We start from the raw sequence: 19,730 nt of genomic DNA, 5'->3' as shown, positions 1-19,730 counted from the left end.
ATTTTATATGTGCCACCCCAGTTAACCCTTAAAACCATTATCTAAAACACTTAGACTGATACTGAGCACATTGAGCTCAATAATTATTGCCTATTGTTTTTGTTATTAAATTAAGAAACCAGTGTTCCACTCAGTTACTGCAGCATCATAGTCCAGCCCCATCAGGTCATCTGCTGTTTCCTGCTCCTTTTTTTAAAATTAATTTATTTTTAATTTTATTTTTTTTAATTGGAGGATGATTGTTTTACAATGTTGTATTGGTTTCTGCCTTTACGACAACGCGAATCAGTCATAAATATATATATATATATACACCCCTCTCTCTCTTTAGCCTCCCTCCCACTTCCCATCCCACTTCTCGGGGTCATTACAGGATGCCATGCTGAGCTTCCTCTATTATATAGCAGTTTCCCACTAGCCATCTGTTTTCCACATGGTAGTGTATATCTGTCAATGCTATTTTCTCAAGTCATCCTATTCATCCTGCCCTTTCCTTTCCTATTGTGTCCACAAGTTCATTCTCTACATCAGTATCTCCATTTCTTCCCTGTTAATAGGGTCATCAGTACTATTTTTCTGGATTCCATATATATGAGTTAAAATATGATATAGTTTTTTCCTCTCTCTGACCTTGTTGTTGTTCAGTCGCTGAGTCATGTGTGACTCTTTGTGACTCCATGCACTACAGCACACCAGGCTCCTCCATCCTTCACTATCTCCCAGTTTGTTCAAATTCATGTCTGCTGAGTCAGTGATGCTCTCTAACCCTTCCTAACCTTTGCGATCCAACCCTTGCTATCTAACTGATGTTTCAGCCCTTCCAATGAATATTCAGGGTTGATTTCATTTAGGGTTGACTGGTTTTATATCTGTGCAGTCCATGGAACTCTCAGCAATCTAGAGGGGTGGTATAGGGTGGGAGGTGGAAGGGAGGTTCAAGAGGAAGGGGACATATGGATGCCTATGGTAGATTCATGTTGATATATAGCAGAAACCAGCACAATATTGTAAAGCAATTGTCCTCCAATTAAAAATAAGTAAGTTTTTTTTAAAAGAGTCTTCTCTAGCACCACAATTCAAAAGAATCCGTTCTTTGGCGCTCAGCCTTTTTTATAGTCCAGCTCTCCTATCTGTACATGACTACTGGAAAAAACCATAGCTTTGACTGTACGGACCTTTGTTGGCAAAGTGACACCTCTGCTTTTTAATACGCTGTCTAGGATTGTCATAGCTTTCCTTCCAAGGATCAAGCATCTTCTAATTGCATGGCTGTAGTCACCATCTGCAGTGATTTTGGAGCCCAAGACTTACTTCACTCTGTATAACAGGTTCTAGGTTCAGCCACCTCCCTACAACTGACTCAAATTCATTCCCTTTTATGACTAATATTCCATTGTATATATGGACCACATCTTCTATATTCATTCATCTATCAGTGGACATCTAACTGTGGTCAGAAACCTTTCAACAAACAAAAGCCCAGGGCCAGATGGCTTCCTGCCCCTTTTGTGCTCACTCTTCTTGTTTCCACACTGTGCTTGCCCTGCCTTTGTTTGTATTACTCTCCCTCCTCTAGCCTGCCCATGGCTTCCTGCTTATGGATGAAGATTCAGTGTTGGGTGTTCTTTCTCCCAGAGGCCTTCCTTGACCATCCCCTACCCCACACACAGCATGTTTACATCCCTCTTTTGTCCCGTGTTATACACTTATGTGTATTGTAGCACTGTATCTCATCGGTATGACTTTCTCCAGGGTAAATGGGAAAGGATTCTCTTTTACTGCCTGCCCTTCGGTACTTCATCTAATCTACACACAACCCAGTGAGGTGGATGGCGGTCACCTCATTTGGCAGCTGAGAAACCGCTTATTGGAAACTCTTAGCGGCCTTCCCCCAAGACACACTGCCCCAAGTGTGTCTTAGCGGCCTTCCCCCAAGACACACTTCCCCCAAGACACACAGAGCTGAGATTCCATCAGCAGGTCTGCGGCTGCTAAGTCACTTCAGTCGTGTCCGACTCTATGTGACCCCATAGACAGCAGCCCACCAGGCTCGCCCATCCCTGGGATTCTCCAGGAGAAAACACTGGAGTGGGATGCCATTTCCTTCTCCAATGCATGAAAGTGAAAAGTGGAAGTAAAGTCGCTCAGTCGTGTCCGACCCTCAGCGACCCCATGGACTGCAGCTTACCAGGCTCCTCCATCCATGGGATTTTCCAGGCAAGAGTACTGGAGTGGGGTGCCATTGCCTTCTCCAATCAGCAGGTCTGCTTTGATCTAAATCAGCCTGTGTTCTTTCAACTACACCTACTTCACATTCCTAAGTTGAAACCATGTTTTAGAAGCTGCTGTTTGTTTTGGTGGGTGCTCCGCTCGTTATGCAAGCATGGTTTTACTTTGAATTTGATTTCTGTGTGGCGGGTGCCCAGTGAATGTTCTCTCTCATTGTCATGCAAGCGCACTTTTCTTGGGCCAGTTTCAACCACTGGCCACATTCACAGGTACATTTTGCTCTGCCACCATACATTCCTTTATTCTTGTCATACTTTCTTGAAATAAAATCTTTCCAACTGATTTCTAGTCAACAGCCATTTTTTAAAACTAAGAACGATTTTTTGTAATATTTCTTAAAACCTCATAGTCAAATACTTTGTGGCTTCTGTGTTGGCGTTTTCTTTTCTGATTATTGAATGTGCCTCCCGAAGTTAAAATTGCCTGATCCGTAACCACTAGATCAGATTTTCAAGTAATTGCATGGGTAATTTGAAATCGTTTTACTCGCTTTTTCTCCACTTCCCAAACTTTTGGCACCAAGGATGGGGGAAGGGATAGTCAGGGAGTTTGGGATGGACATGTACACACTGCTATATTTAAAATGGATAACCAACAAGGACCTAATATATAGCACAGGGAACTCTGCTCAATGTCATGTGGCAGCTTGGATGGCAGGGGAGTTTGGGGGAGAATGGATACATGTATATGTATGGTAGAATCCCTTTGCTGTCCACCTGAAACTTTTAACAACATTGTTAATCGGGCTATACCCTAATACAAAATAAAAGGCTTAATTTAAAAAAAAATAAATAAATAAAACATGCCTTGTAGTTTGCAAACTGTCCTTAACTAAACAGCTACCAATTTGCTTGGGGTGGAGAGCAAGAGTATCTAGATTCAGGTGACAGAGGCAGTGTGAATAAAACTTTATAAATATAGTTTCCACAGGTCTGGATTGAACTGTGGCAGGTGGTGCCACAGTTCGAACACCAGCTCTACTCTTGAGAAAGAAATCAAGAATGCCAAATGAAAAATTTTCTGTTAAAAGATGTCAGTCTTTCACAAAGCTAAAATTAATAGCAGGTGTTAAGTGTATGAGTGCTTACAGAGGAGTGAGTTGGATTACAGTATGTTAACATACACCTAAATGCAGTTGTGCTGTCTTCATTAAGGCTTTAATCTGAATCTGTACGAAGACAATTGTACTCTGACAAATATATCCTTGTGCAAAGCTAGGTCAATGAAAATACCAGGATTCCTGAGTAGGGAACAACAGGCATATGTGTGTGTACTGTATTTGTATGTGTGCATACAATGCTAATATATCACTGCCAAATAAAAGCACACATATATGCTTTTATGTATATATAAATGTATGAATGTATTTAACTTGTCGTTAGCAATTGAAATAGATTTTCATATCTTTAAAAACACTCAGTGTTGGCCAAACTTAAGGTGTAAAACCCTGGATTCACCACTATGTCATTGTCACTTGGGCTCAGTCACCCTTAATTCAGCTTCCTGAATTCTTATCTCCCCTCCAGTTCTGCCACTCAATAAAAGAAGAAAACCAGAGACAGTAGGTGCATACACCTATAATTAGAGGGAAAAAAATAGGTCAAACTCCTCCTGTCATATGATCTTCCTTTAACAGGTTTCTGCCACCCACTCCCTTTCCTTTTGTGTGTGCATGTGTGTGTGTGGTACATTCTCTTACTGTGCTTTTCACCGCGGGCCCTTTAAGCAAGACCAACTGAGCAACTGTCACAGGGGCTGCAACTGTCATAGATTCTGCAAGTTTGCTTCTGGATTCTTAAATACATATATTTCAGGAAAGGCTTAAGTATTAATCATGGCTTCTGATTCAAACCCAGCCTCTGAGGATGGTTTTCAAGGTAAGAAATTGATTGTGGTGTGTGGGGGGCAGAGAGAAGGGAAGGGGGTTCATGCCCTGGCCTTAGCAGAAAGTTTTTATGCTGAGATGTGTTTATGATGAGAGATGACTACTAACCCATAGTTAGTAATGTACACGGTATGCTGAATACTCAAGGACTTATTGGCCATGTTTGAGATCGATTTTCAGCAACAGCAATGCCATTAAACCCCTTTACCTGTGTTTCTCGTATCTTGTCAGCTGACAGGGATTGGGGCTTCAGTTTTGACTCCAGAATGCAGATTTTTCTGAGCAAAGTTAATAAAACTGTTGCCTCCATATTTTAAGAAACCATCTTATAGTTCAGGCTCTCATATGTTAAATGTTTATCAAAGGTACAGATACCAGAACAAATTTTCCTTGATACATGCTTTTAGGTATACTTCATCTGATAATATTCTCAGAAAAATATTCATAATTTACTAACTTGTGTACATCTAAGAAGTGACCTTTTTAATGATTTAGACAATATGATCTAAGTTATTCTTTTCATGGAAGTTTTACCCCAAGTCTTTATTTCAGCTCCAGTGTGCTGCTCTGCTCGTTACAACCTAGCATTTTTGTCCTTTTTTGGTTTCTTCGTTCTCTACTCATTACGGGTGAATCTGAGTGTTGCCCTAGTGGACATGGTGGACTCAAACACAACTGCCAAAGATAACAGAACGTCCTACGAGTGTGCAGAGCATTCGGCTCCCATAAAAGTTCTTCGCAACCAAACGGTGAGTGCTGTTTTTTCAAGCAGACGATCTTAATCGTAAAACACTTCCAGGTAAACATATTGAAAAACATTGAATTTGTTCGTCCTACAGAAACACAAACTCTTTCTTCATGTAAACCCTGAACCATTTTCTTTTGTGTTTTCCCAGTGACTGGTTAGCTGCTGCTGCTGCACCCTGATCTGTTTGAAAAGTAACTTTTGAGTTCCCTCCATAAACATGCCATCCTTGAAGAGAATTTAGAAAAACCTGTCTGGCATACTGGGAAATTAGATTGTTTTAGATGTTGCTAAATAGTTTTTATGGGAACAATATTTAATAGCTGTACTCTTTAAAAGGTTCCTGTTGCAGGAGAACTTTTTAAATCTTATTTATTTATTTTTGGCTACACTGGGTCTTTGTTGCCGCGTGGGCTTTTCTCTCCTTGCAGCAAGTGGGGGCTCCTCTCTAGTTGCGGTGAGCAGGCTTCTCATTGCGGTGGCTTCTCTTGTTGCGGAGCACGGGCTTCAGTAGCTGTGGCACGTGGGCTCAGTAGTTGCAGTTCCCCAGACTCTGGAGTACAGGCTCAATAGTTGTGGTGCTTGGGCTTGGTTGGTTCCACGTTATGGGGGAATCTTCTTCATAGGTCAGGGATCGAGCGTGTGTCTCCTGCATTGTCTGGCTATTTCTTTACCACTGGTCCACCAGGGAAGCCCTCTGTTAGGAGAATTTAAACAATCTCAACTACAAGGGTGAAAAATAAGAATTCATCAATTTATTTTCAAATATCTATAATTTGTCTCACCTAAGCTACTTACATCATTTTGCCCCCCTCGTATTCTAGTGGTATTGATGAGTGCTTGTTCATCATTTGTTCAGAATTGAGTTTTACACATATTAAACGTTTTATTTTGCATGGAGACAATACAGGGGGGACAGGCGGGTGTCCTTTTATAAGCATATTTTTATCCATCTTCAGTGCTCATCAAGGAGCCAGATCCCATGTTAGGTGAGTCTTCTCTGCCATTTACAGATGAGAAGACTTCCCTCTTCTCAAACAGGGAAGGGGGTTTCTGCCCCCAAACAAGCACATGTACAAAAATAATGACATCAAAAATCTTTACGTTGGACTTTGATAATGCTACTGAATACATGTTAAGGGTACATATCACCCACTTTCCCTGACTCAACCTGTAACTGCTAGATACTTCATGAAGCCCTAGAATTTCAGAGAAGCTACAGAATGGTACTATAAACAAAGATAATTGTGGGTTTGCTTTGTATTTCTTCCTTCCACAAATTCTTCTGATAATTCAACTACTTGAAAAGTTTTAGTCACTAATCGTGTCCGACTCTTTGCAATCCCATGGACTCTAGCCCACCAGGCTCCTCTGTCTATGGAATTCTCCAGGCCAGAATATGATGGTGGGTAGCCATTCCTTTCTCCAGGGGATCTTCCCGACCCAGAGATCAAACCAAGGTCTCCTGCATTGCAGGCAGATTCTTTAGCATCTAAGCCACCTATCTGCCTTATATGCACAATAAAAAGAAATCCTGAATGGTTCTTAACACATGGGTTAGGTTACATGGCTACGTGTACTAAAGATTCAGATACCCAGCTGTCAAATCTTCATATTCAGACTTCCCTGGTGGTGCAGTGGATAAGAATCTGCCTGCCAATTCAGGACACAGGTTCGATCCTTTGTCCTGGAAGAGTCTACATGCCATGGAGCAAATAAGCCCGTGGGCCACAACTCCTGAGCCTGTGCTCTGCAATAAGAGAAGTCACTGTAATGAGAAGCCCATGCACCTTAGCTAGAGAGTAGCCCCTACTCGATGCAACTAGAGAAAGCCCATGCATAGCAACAAAGACCCAGCACAACCAAAAATATAAGTTAATAAAATTTTAAAATCTTCATATTCACCTTACTGTGTGTTGCTACTAGTTAAAAGGCATTTCCTACTCACATGAAGCTTCTGGCTTGGTTTAAATTCTTGCTCTATTGTACTGCTCTATATCCTTATTTAAGTGCTTGCTCTGAAATGAGGAGACATTATATTTTTGCATACTAGTAGCTAACATTAAGTGATTACTTAGTATGTGTCAGGCCTTATTTTATGTGCCTTTTCCATTTAATCTTCCCAGGTTACAAATCCAGTAAGTAATAGAGCTGGCCTTGAACCCAGTCCTAGCTCAAAAGCCTGGCTTAGCCTCTGAAGTATCCTGATCAGTAACTTTCTGGATCAGCCCTCTGCCTTTTTTGAGCCTTCTTTGTCACAAAACATCTACAATTCATCCCATAGTCTAGTTTTATAAAATAGCAAGCATGCCTGCACATTATGACTTTGAATGATTTTCCATTCACTCCTAGAAACTGCATGTCTGTATCACATTGACTCACCCACCCAAGAGGAAGTCTGCATGTTCTTCAGCCTCCATCAGTGGTTCTGGGGAGTTTCCTGGTAGTCCAATGGTTAAGACTTGGTGCTTTCACTAGTATGGCCTGGGTTCAGTCCCTGGTCGGGGAACTAAGATCTCACAGGCCTCACTGCCAAAAAACAAATAAACAGGGAAAAAAAGAACAGTGGTTCAAAATTGCATTTATATGTACCCACATGCCAGTAAAAGGAGCCATTTTATCAAGATGTTAAAAGGCTGAGTTTTTTTAAATTTTTTATTTGGTGGAAATTTTCTTTACAATGTTCTGTTGGTTTCTGCTGTACAACGATGGAAATCAGTCATAATTATATATATATCCATAGCCTCCCTCACCTGCCCCCATCCCACCCGCTCTAGGTCATCACAGAACGCTAGGGTGGGCTCCCTGTGTTCTGTAGTGACTTCCCACTAACTGTTTATTTTACACGAGTGTGTATATATGTCAGTGCTACCTTCTCCATTCATTCCCACCCTCACTTTCCCCTGCTGTGTCCAGAAATCCATCCACTAATTTCATCAGTACCATTTTTCTAGATTCCAAATATATATGTTAATATACAATACTTGTTTTTCTCTTTCTGACTTACTTCACACTCTATAACAGGCTCTAGGTAGAAACCTCAGGCAATGTTAGTGGGAATGTAAACTGATGCAGCCATTATGGAGAAGAGTGTGGAGTATTCCTTAAAAGAAAAAAAGAGGACTAAAACTACCATATGACCCAGTAATCCCACTACTGGGCATATACCCTGAGAAAACCACAATTCTAAAAGACATATGCACCCAGTGTCCATCGTAGCACTGTTTACAACAGCCAGACGTGGAGGAAACATCCAGGTGCATTGACAGATGAATGGATAAAGCTGTGGTATGTAAACACAATGGAATGTTACTTAGCCATAAAAGACTTTTTTTTTTTTCCTATTCTTTATAGGGTAAAAAGTACCAGTGGGATGCAGAAACTCAAGGGTGGATTCTCGGGTCTTTTTTTTATGGCTACATCATCACACAAATTCCTGGAGGCTATGTTGCCAGCAGAAGTGGGGGGAAGCTGCTGCTAGGATTCGGAGTCCTTGGTACTGCTGTCTTCACCCTGTTCACTCCCCTCGCTGCAGATTTCGGATTCGGAGCCCTCGTTGCACTCAGGGCACTAGAAGGGCTAGGAGAGGTATGCTTTTTTCTCTTTTATTTTTCTTCTTACCCCTTCTCACTTTCTTATCTTCTTAAAGATATCATTCTTTGGTATGAACAGGAGCCCCAAAAAATGACACTGGAAGATAATAGGGATTTATTTTTTAACTAAAAACTGATTAAACCATAAAATAACATGAGTAGATTTTTGTTTGTGGTCGATGAGCTCTCCAGTGGAAGCACTCCAAAATTAAAAGCTTTACTCAAAGATCAGAGAAAACATTTTCTAGGGGACACTTCATAGCTCCCCCTGTTCCCTCCTACTGAGGAGATAAGGAAGTGCAAAAGTGTTAGTCTCATTCAGGCCTTAAATAAAGTAGATGAGTAAAGTTAACATTGAGAGGAATCCCTTTGTATCTGTGTAGGAAAAACACTGACTGGAGTAGTAAAATCCAGTCATATAATAATGGCTAGACAACTTTGGAAATTGCCAGGTGCTATTTAAATTTAAGCTTTGGTCACTCATCTGAACGATCCTTATCAAATAGAGGTGTACCAAATAAGCTCTTCTTGATTATAAAATAAAACTAGCCCCCTAATACCAGGTTCTTCTTCTCCTTACCTGAGTAAAATACATGTTTTACAGATAAAGACATGGAAGTTCTAAAAGGTTAACTGATCTTTCTGAGGCTACAACAGCTAGTGAATGGCCAAGGACAGCAGTGAATCCACCACTTTGAATCTACCAGAATGTATTCCTTCCTGTTCCCGGTAGCATCTCCTCCTCTCCCAAGTCTCCATGGACCTCCCTGCTTTCACTGTTCTGTTACTTCTCCATTATCTGTAACTGGTATTTTTTTAAGTCAAAGTGTAACAGATGTACAATATTATGTAAATCTCAGATGTACAACATAGTGATTCAAAATTTTTATGGATGATACTCCATTTGTAATGTTTATAAAATATTATATTCCCTGTGATACGTAATTTCCTGACAGCTTATTTATGTTATACCCAGTGGTTTGTATTAATACCTCTTAATCCCCTCCTCCTATCTTGCCCCTCCACTAATTAGCATTTACTAAGCTGATTATGACCAGAAAACTTAAAAAAAAATACCATAAACACTCTAATTGTTTTTTGGTAGGACCATTTTTCCTGTTGATAAGGGTGAATTTGAATTTTCTTCTAGTATCCCACCGTATTAGATCAGTATGTTTAAGTTATGTATTGGTTACATTTCCATTTCATTCAGGCCTTAAATAAAGTAGATGAGTAAAGTTAACATTGAGAGGAATCCCTTTATATCATCACTCAATACATTCTTTTATATTTTTTATAACCCTTACCTTGCAGTCCTCAAACCAGTTGACAGAATCCACAAATCTTTGTTCAGATTTTTAAAGTACTTCACTATGAGGTATTTTCACTCAACACTGTAAAGGCATGTCACTCCATGAAACCTAATTCTGGTTGGAGTCTTATCCAGAAATTTTTCTTGCAACAAGATACTCAACTGAATTTAAGACATTAACAAAATGACTTTGTATTTCATCAGAAATGCCTTTTTCCCTTCTCAGGGTGTCACATTTCCAGCCATGCATGCCATGTGGTCTTCATGGGCTCCCCCTCTTGAAAGAAGCAAGCTTCTGAGTATTTCATATGCAGGTGAGATAACCATCTTTATAAAGATCGTTGCTACAGTTTGTTATCTACACATCAACCTTGGGGGAAAGGTATACACCAGAGTCATGCAATGTCAAGTGTTTCCTTTGGGGAAAAATAAAGTTTTGAGGATACAACTTTGTTATTAATGGTTTTCCTTGGCTCACTAGCATATAGCAATGTGGCGTAATTGACTGTTGTCCTTTTCTCCATCTGCCATCCTTTATTTCAAACCATGTTGCCTTTTCAGATGTTGGTATAGAGAATGCTTTAACAGAACAAAATCCCCCAAAAGCTGGAAAATTGAATACTTGTGTCCTTAAATTGTGATTTCTGGTTTGATCATCTCATAAACATGTCATGACTTTCAATCCCTCCCTTCAGACACCTTTTTTTTCCCCTATGCATTATTTTCTATCATTTTGATCTATAGGTAAGATAGCATGAGCTTTATATGTGAATTATAATTCCTCCAGCTCACATACTGAATGAAAACTTTTTGACCTGACCGCTTTTAAATACAGTGGTTGAGAAAGACCTCTCTTGCAGTGGCTTTTAAGCTAAAATCTGAAGAATGAGATGAACCAGTCATGCAAAGAGCAAAAAAGGAAAGCATTCCAGCCAATCAGAACAACATGTACAAGGACTGACAGGCAGGAAGTAACATAGTTTCAAAGCAATGAGAAGCACTGCTGCTGCTAAATAGTTTCAGTCGTGTCCGACTCTGTGCGACCCCATAGACGGCAGCCCACCAGGCTCCCCCGCCCCTGGGATTCTCCAGGCAAGAACACTGGAGTGGGTTGCCATTTCCTTCTCCAATGCATGAAAGTGAAAAGTGAAAGGGAAGTCGCTCAGTCGTGTCCGACTCCTAGCGACCCCATGGAGTGCAGCCTACCAGGCTCCTCAGTCCATGGGATTTTCCAGGCAAGAGTACTGGAGTGGGTTGGGCTTAGAGGAATTGACAAGAGCCAGATTACATCAAGGCCTACAGGTCACAGGGTTTTTCTTCTCCAAAATGGGGAAATATTTTACATGAGAGATACGATCTCATGTACATCTTAAGAAGGTTCCTTTTTTTTTTCTTTTCTTTTAAGAAGATTCTTACAGCTGTGTGGAGATTGATGTAAGAAATCTGATAAGAAGTTCAAGAAGAGGCACTATCTGTGGTTCTCCTTTGCCTATTAAATAAAATCTGGGCTCAGATGAGGGGTCAAGAGTCTTTGTGGTCATTATCCCTTCATTTTAGCCAGCCTAGCCCCTGGCACATAGTGCCTGGCAGGGAGCAGATATTCAACAACTGTTCAGCCCGTTTCTCTAGCCTTTCTTTTCCTTTCCTTCACCCAGATGAAGTTCCCAATCCCACTTGCCGCTTTTCTTCTTTCATTCCTTACTCACCCTGTTCACCTCTGCCTCTATACCTTCTTTCTTACAGGACCAGATCTTGCTCATCTTTTCAAAGTCCCACCACTGCCTTTTAACATCTTTTCCTGACCTCTAGTGGTCAGAGGTTATCTGTCCTACCTTTGAACTTCATGTTGCTCTGTGACACTCAGCACTTTCTAACATATAATAATTGTTTATATTTACTCACTCTATAAGACTAAAACTTGAGACCAGAAACAGTGTCTGATTATTTTAGCTTACACTGTACCTACTAAGATGGCTTCTGTTTGGTGGTTAAAATAAGTTTTCGTACTTATTTATCTGATACAAATGTGTGTAATGTGTTTAGAGCAAATTAGATTACTAAAAGCTTTGTTCATTTTCCATCAGATGTGCTGCAGTACGTTATGTTTAGAGATCATCTTGAGCCTTTCCCCCAAACACGTGGCTTTCTAACACATTTACTAGTAATGTGGCATTTACTAGCTCATATTATAATAGGTCTTCCGTTGATTGATGCCTTCTAATTCAGCAATAGCTATATAATCGTAACTAATGTAACTATATATTAATGTATCCATTTTACATATTATGAGTTTTCTGGTAAATGATCCCTTAAGAGAATGGATTATTTATATTTACATGTGACTAACTCAACTCCTCTGGCTTCCCTGGTGGCTCAGTGGTAGGGAACCTGCCTGCCAGTGTAGGAATGGCGTTCTATCCCTGGGTCAGTAAGATCCTCTGGAGAAGGAAATGGTAACCCACTTTATTCTTGCCTGGGAAATCCAACGGACAGAGAAGCCTACATGGCGGGCTACAGTCCATGGGGTCACAAAAGAGTCGATATAACTTAGTGACTAAACAACGACAAACTCAACTCCTATGAGATTTTTTAAAATTCATGTATTTATTGCTGCACTGGGTCTTCACTGCTGCACGTGGGCTTTCTCTGGTTACCATGAGTGGGGGCTGCTTTGGAGTTGCAGTGCACAGGCCTCTCCCTGCGCTGGCTTCTCTTGTTGCAGAGCACAGAGGCCCACGGTCCTCAGTACTTGCCGCTTGTGTACTCAGTAGTTGTGGTGCCTGGGCTTAGTTGCTCTGCATCATGTGGAATCTTCTAGGGCCAAAGATCAAACCAGTGACCCCTTCATCTGCAGGCAAATTCTTAACCACTAGACCACCAGGGAAGCCCCACCTATGGCAGCTGATTGCTCTTTTCCTCATAATCTATTATCCATCTTCTTAAGCAGTAAACCTGTCCCCTGTTCGTTCATTTTTCTCCAAAGTTTACAAAGTTTTGCTGTTGTTCCAGGGGCACAACTTGGGACAGTAGTTTCTCTGCCTCTTTCTGGAGTAATTTGCTACTATATGAATTGGACTTATGTCTTCTATTTCTTCGGTAAGTTTATTCAAAATGTAACCTAAATTATGATGTGAGAGGTCTGAAATGTAATAGAGGTTTAATAACTGGTTAAAATATGTATATGCCAACTCACTGAAGTAACCATTTCCTAAACCGCAAAGCCCTGAAACACTTACTGATAACCTGTTTGTCAAGTTCATGTGGTTAAAATGATCTGGCTAAGCTGTGACTTGCTGTTAATGTTGGAATATTTGTTCAATAGAAAGTGCTGTTGAATCCAGGACTTAAATGCTACACTTACTACAAAAATTGCTATGTCATTTATTATAAAAGTGTGAATTTTGAAAATATTTCTTCTCAAGCAAAGTAGGATACTTTCACTTGGTAGTTTTCATCTTTTTTGTTTGTTTGTTTAGCCCCAGGGCCTTTCATTCTTCAATCTCAATAGGAGGATGATACACGTTTTTAATAAAGTAGATTCCACCTAAACATTTACTCAGGAAATATGTCTGCAATCAAAACAAATAAACAAAAGCAGATACCTGTGGAAATAATAGATTGTAGACATTTAGTTTTTTAAAGGTTTTGTCTGGTAGATCCTGTTAGGCAGTCATGTGGTCAAAAGTTGTTCGCTTTAGGTGCAAAATTACCATTATAAAATAAATAAGACTAGGTTTGTAAAGTATTGCACAGTGATATTGTAGTGCATATTTGAAAGTTGCCAAAAGAATAGATCTTAAAAGTTCTCATAACAAAAAAAAAGATTTGTGTGGTGACAATGCTAGACATATTGTGATGAAGTTTATAATTACATAATTTTTTTCAAGACATAAGTAAATTGCTGCATTGGTACATTCTGACTTCATTTAACTATTTTCTATTTTAAGGCCTTGTTGGAATCATCTGGTTTATTTTATGGATCTGCTTAGTTAGTGATACACCAGAAACTCACAAGACAATCACCCCCTATGAAAAGGAGTATATTCTTTCATCATTAAAAAATCAGGTATGAACTTCGGCATATTTCAAAAATAATTTCAGAAACCTTTTTTTTCAGGTTTAAGGTACCAACCTTTTATTGAATATTTCTGTTGTGCACACTCTAGGCAAATTAATATACAAAGTACTGTTTTGCCCAAGATATTTTAGTTCTTTCTAGTTCAAATCTATGAAAAATTACTTTTCATTTTACATCTTCTAGAGTAATGATTTGCAAGTGACTCTCTTTGTCTTTCTTCTTAGTAGAAAATAAGATGTGTTATCTACAAAAGGAATCTTACAGCTACATTCTAAATGTTTGTTGTTAGGAAATGAGTGTGTTTTTATCTGTATTTTAAATGAGTGTGATTTAACAAGGACAGAACATTTGCTATACTATATAATTTGCTCCTCTAGAATAGACCTTTAGAAAAAATTTATATGCACTAAAGTAAGATTTGCTTCACTTAATTGAGCACAATAGCAAATCAGAAATCAAATCTGTCATAATTTAATACAGTAAATTCTCAAGCCCTGGGGATAAAATATTTGTCTTTTAGTGAGAATAAAAGAAGAACCTGAAAACATTAGGAAAAATTAAAATACACAGTCTTTTCTTTAGCATTATTAATGGCTTCATAGTCACTTTATTGGTTTAAAGAACATGAGATATTTCCTATAAAACTTTTATTCCCCATCAAGTTGTTATTATTGATATTTTCAATTCCCCACCCCCTGCCAAGCTGGTACAATTGTTCTTTTATTCTGTTCTATTTACAGTCATAAGAGTGAGTGATTTGTTGTTGTTGTTGTTATTACAGTTGATTTACAGTGTTATGTTTCAGGTGTAGAGCAGAATGATTCAGTTTTATATATATTCTTTTAGATTTTATTGTAGGTTACTACAAGATATTGAATACAGTTCCCTGTGCCATACAGCAGGTCCTTGTTGGTCATCTATTTTCTTCCTTAATTTTTTTAATTGAGGGATAATGGCTTTACAGTACTTTGTGGTTTTCTGTCATACATCAACAAGAACCAGCCATAGGTACACCCATGTCCCTTCCCACCCAAACCTCCCTCCCATCTCCCACCCCATCCCACCTTTCTAGGTTGTCACAGAGCCCCTGTTTGAGTTCCCTGAGTCATACAGCAAATTCCCACTGGCTATCTATTTTACATGCTGCTGCTGCTAAGTCGCTTCAGTCGTGTCTGACTCTGTGCGACCCCATAGACGGCAGCCCATCAGGCTCCCCCGTCCCTGGGACTCTCCAGGCAAGAGTACTGGAGTGGGGTGCCATTGCCTTCTCCAATGTATGAAAGTGAAAAGTGAAAGTGAAGTTGCTCAGTCATATCCAACTCTTAGCGACCCCATGGACTGTAGCCTACCAGGCTCCTCTGTCCATGGGATTTTCCAGGCAAGAGTACTGGAGTGGGGTGCCATTGTCTTCTCCGATCTGGTGTTGTAAATTTCTACGTTTCTCTCCATACATCTCACCTTCTCCCGCCTCGCCTCCCCTTGTGTCCATGGGTCTGTTCTCTATGTGTGTTTCTCCATTGCTGTCCTGAAAATAAATTCATCAGTACCATCTTTTTAGATTCCATATATATGCATCAGTATATGATATTTATATTTCTTTTTCTTCCTTACTTCACTCTGTATAATAGGCTCTAGGTTCATCCACATTAGAACTGACTCTAATGTGTTCCTTTTTATGGCTGAGTAGTATTCCATTGTATGTATGTACCACAGCTTCTTTATCCATTCATCTATCAATGGACATCTAGGTTACTTCCATGTACTAGCTATTGTAAATAGTGCTGCAGTGAACATTGGGGTACACGTGTCTGTTTCAATTTTGGTTTGCCCAGGGTATATGCCTAGTAGTGGAACTGCTAGGTCATATGGTGGTATTATTCCTAGTTTTTTAAGGAATCTCCGTACCATCTTCCACAGTGGCTGTAATCAATTTACATTGATTACAGACTTTTTGATGATGGCCATTCTGACTGGTGTGAAGTGGTATCTCATTGTAGTTTTGATTTGCATTTCTCTAATAATGAGTGATGTTGAGCATCTTTTCATGTGTTTGTTAGCCACCTGTATGTCTTCTTTGGAGAAATGTCTGTTTAGGTCTTTTCCCAAGTTTTTGATTGGATTGTTTGTTTTTCTGGTATTGAGTTGTATGAGCTACTTGCATATTTTGGAAATTAATTCTTTGTCAGTTGTTTCCTTTGCTATTCTTTTCTCCAATTCTGAGGGTTGTCTTTTAACTTTGTTTGTAGTTTCCTTTGCTGTGCAAAAGCTTTTAAGTTTAATCAGGTCCCACTTGTTTATTTTTGTTTTTATTTCCATTACTCTAAGAGGTGGGTCATAGAAGATCTTGCTTTGATTTATGTCATCTAGTGTTCTGCTATGTTTTCCTCTAAGAGTTTTATAGTTTTTGATCTTATATTTAGGTCTTTAATCCATTTTGAGTTTATCTTTGTGTATGGTGTTAGGAAGTGTTCTAATTTCTGTTTTTGCACATAGCTCTCCAGTTTTCCTAGCACCACTTCTTAAAGAGGCTATCTTTGCCCCGTTGTATATTCTGCCTCCTTTGTCAAAAATAAGGTACCCATAGGTGCATGGGTTTATCTCTGGGTTCTCTATTTTGTTCCATGGGTCTATATTTCTGCTTTTGTTCCAGTACCATACTGTCTTGATGACTGTAGCTTTGTAGTATAGTCTGAGTTCACTAACCTTGATTCCTCCAGCTCCATTCTTCTTTCTCAAGACTGCTTTGGCTGTTCAGAGTCTTTTGTGTTTCCATATGAATTTTTAAATTTTTTGTTCTAGTTCTATGAAAAATGCCATTGGTAATTTGAAAGGGATTGCACTGAATCTGTAGATTGCATTCAGTAGTATAGTCATTTTCACAATGTTGATTCTTCCTACCCAGGAACATGGAATATCTCTCCATCTGTTTATGTCACCTTTGATTTCTTTCATCAGTGTCCTGTAATTTTCCATATACACGTCTTTTGTCTCCTTAGGTAGTTTTATTCCTAGATATTTTATTCTTTTTGTTGCAGTGGTGAATGGGATTGATTCCTTAATTGCTCTTTCTGATTTTTCATTGGTGGTATATAGGAATGCAAGTGATTTCTGTGTATTGACCTTGTATCCTGCAACTTTGCTGAGTTTGCTGATTAGCTCTAGTGATTTTCTGATAGTTTCTTTTGGATTTTGTATGTGTAGTATCATGTCATCTGCAAACAGTGAGAGTTTTACTTATTTTCCAATCTGGATTCCTTTTATTTCTTTTTCTTCTCTAATTGCCATAGCTAAGACTTCCAAAACTATGTTGAATAATAGTGGTGAGAGTGGACACTCTTGTCTGAATTTAGAGGGAATGTTTTTACTTTTTCACCATTGAGAACAGTGTTTGCTGTGGGCTTAATCATATTTGGCCTTTACTATGTTGAGGTAGGTTCCTTCTATGCCCATTTTGTGAAGTGCTCTTATCATAAATGGGTGCTCAATTTTGTCAAAGGCTTTTCCTGCATCTATTTAGATGATCATACGGTTTTTATCTTTCAACTTCTTAATATGTTGTATCACACTGATTTGTGTATATTGAAGAATCTTTGCATTCCTGGGATAAACCCAACTTGATCATGGTGTATGAGCTTTTTAATGTGTTGTTGAATTCTATTTGCTAGAGTTTTGTTGAGGATTTTTGCATCTATGTTCATCAGTGATACTGGCCTGTAATTTTCCTTTTTTGTGTTGTCTTTACCTGGTTTTGGTATCAGGGTGATTGTGGCCTCATAGAATGAGTTTAGAAGTGTTCCTTCCTCTGCAATTTTTTGGAAGATTTTCAGAAAAGTAAGCATTAGCTCTTCTCTAAATGTTTGATAGAATTCTGTGATACCATCTGGCCCTGGGCCTTTGTTTTGGGGGAGATTTTTGATCCCAGTTTTGATTTCAGTGTTTGTACTTTGCTTGTTCATAATTTCTGTTTCTTCCTGTTGAACTTTCCTAAGAATCTATTTCTTCTAGGTTTTCCATTTTATTAGCCTATAGTTGCTTATAATATTCTCTTATGGTCCTTTGTATTTCTGTGTTGTCTGTTGTAACCTTTCCTTTTTCATTTCTAATTTTGTTGATTTGATTTTTCTCCCTTTATTTCTTGATGAGTCTGGCTAGTGGTTGTCAATTTTGTTTATCTTCTCAAAGAACCAGCTTTTAGTTTTATTCACCTTTGCTATTGTTTCCTTCATTTCTTTTTCATTTATTTCTGCTCTGATCTTTATGATTTATTTCCTTCTGCTGACTTTTTTTGTTCTTCTTTTTCCAGCTGCATTAGATGTAGAGTTAGGCTGTCTATTCGATGCTTTTCTTGTTTCTTCAGGTAGGATTATATTGCTATAAACTTCCCGCTTAGAACTGCTTTTGCTGAATCCCATAGGTTTTGGGTCATTGTGTTTTTGTTGTCATGTATTATTTAATCTCCATGAGTTTGTGTTTTTTGCAATTTTCCCCTGTAGTTGATATCTAGTGTCATAGATACTAGATATCAACTACAGAGAAAATTCTTCATACGATTTCAACTTTCTTAAATTTACTGAGGTTTGATTTGTGACCCAAGATGTGGTCTATTGGAGAATGTTCCATGTGCACTTGAGAAGAAAGTATATTCTTCTGCATTTGGATGGAAAGTCCTGAAGATATCAATTAGGTCCACTTGGTCTAATGTTTCATTTAAGGTTTGTGTTTCCGTATTGATTCTGTTTTGATGATCTGTCCATTGGTGTAACTGGGGTGTTAAAGTCCCCTGCTATTATTGTGTTACTGTTTCCCCTCTTATGCCTGTTAGTGTTTGCCTTATGTATTGTGGTGCTCCTGTGTTGAGTACATAAATATTTACAATTGTTATGTCTTCTTCTTGGATTGATCCCTTGATCATTATGTAGTGTCCTTCTTTGTGTCTTATAATATTCTTTATTTGAAAATCTATTTTGCCTGAAATAAGGATTGCTACTCCAGATTTCTTTTGGTTTCCATTCACATGGAATATCTTTTTCCATCCTTTTACTTTCAGTCTGTATGTGCCTCTAGGTCTGAAGTGGGTCTCTTGTAGGTAGCATACACGTGTGTCTTATTTTTGTATCCATTCAGTCAGTCTGTATCTTTTGGTAGGTGCATTTAATCCACAATACATATATTCCTACTGGCATTTTCTTGATTGTTTTGGGTTTGTTTTTGTAGGTCTTTCCTTTCTCTTGTGTTTACTGGCTGTATAAGTCCTTTTAGTATTTATTGCAAAGCTGGTTTGGTGATGCTAAATTCTCTTAACTTCTGCTTGTCTGTAAAGCTTTTGATTTCTCCATCAATTTAGAATGAGATCTTTGCCAGTTATGGTAATCTTGGTTGTAGATTTTTCTTTCAATACTTTAAATATATCCTGCCATTCCCTTCTGGCCTGCAGAGTTTCCACTGAAAGATCCACTGTTAATCATATGGGTTTTCCCTTGTATGTTACTTGTTCCTTTTCCCTTGCTGCTTTTAATATTCTTTCATTGTGTTTAATCTCTGTTAGCTTGATTAATATGTGTCTTGACGTGTTTCTCCTTGGGTTTATCCTCTGAGGGACTCTCTGCACTTCTTGGACTTGATTGACTATTTCCTTTCCCATGTTGGGGAAGTTTTCAATTATAATTTCTTCAAAAATTTTCTCGGTGCCTTTTTTTTTCTTCTTTTGAAACCCCTATAACTCAAATGTTGGTGCATTTAATATGTCCCAAAGATCTCTGAGGCTATCCTCAATTCTCTTTATTCTTTTCCCTTTATTCTGCTCTTCAGCAGTTATTTCCACCATTCTA

The 19,730-nt window shown here is 38.8% G+C and overlaps 1 protein-coding gene across 9 annotated transcripts in view; it reads left to right on the top strand.

Moving 5' to 3' along the window:
• Positions 1 to 19,730, top strand: part of SLC17A5 (solute carrier family 17 member 5) — a 76,403-nt gene that overhangs the window by 7,740 nt on the left and 48,933 nt on the right. For 7 of the 9 annotated variants that reach the window (XM_070795747.1, XM_019967036.2, XM_070795744.1 and 4 more), the window contains 5 exons: positions 4,727 to 4,923; positions 8,274 to 8,507; positions 10,051 to 10,138; positions 12,834 to 12,920; positions 13,772 to 13,890. In XM_070795747.1, the coding sequence (XP_070651848.1) occupies positions 4,727 to 4,923; positions 8,274 to 8,507; positions 10,051 to 10,138; positions 12,834 to 12,920; positions 13,772 to 13,890 (725 nt within the window). Of the gene's footprint in view, positions 1 to 952; positions 4,167 to 4,726; positions 4,924 to 8,273; positions 8,508 to 10,050; positions 10,139 to 12,833; positions 12,921 to 13,771; positions 13,891 to 19,730 lie in introns of those variants that run through there. The other 2 variants (XM_070795746.1, XM_070795745.1) reach the window with 2 other exon arrangements.

This window comes from Bos indicus, chromosome 9, assembly GCF_029378745.1.
Source record: "Bos indicus isolate NIAB-ARS_2022 breed Sahiwal x Tharparkar chromosome 9, NIAB-ARS_B.indTharparkar_mat_pri_1.0, whole genome shotgun sequence".
NCBI lineage: Eukaryota > Metazoa > Chordata > Mammalia > Artiodactyla > Bovidae > Bos > Bos indicus.
Note: the sequence above shows the minus strand (reverse complement) of the source record. Positions and strands in the feature narration are given on the sequence as shown.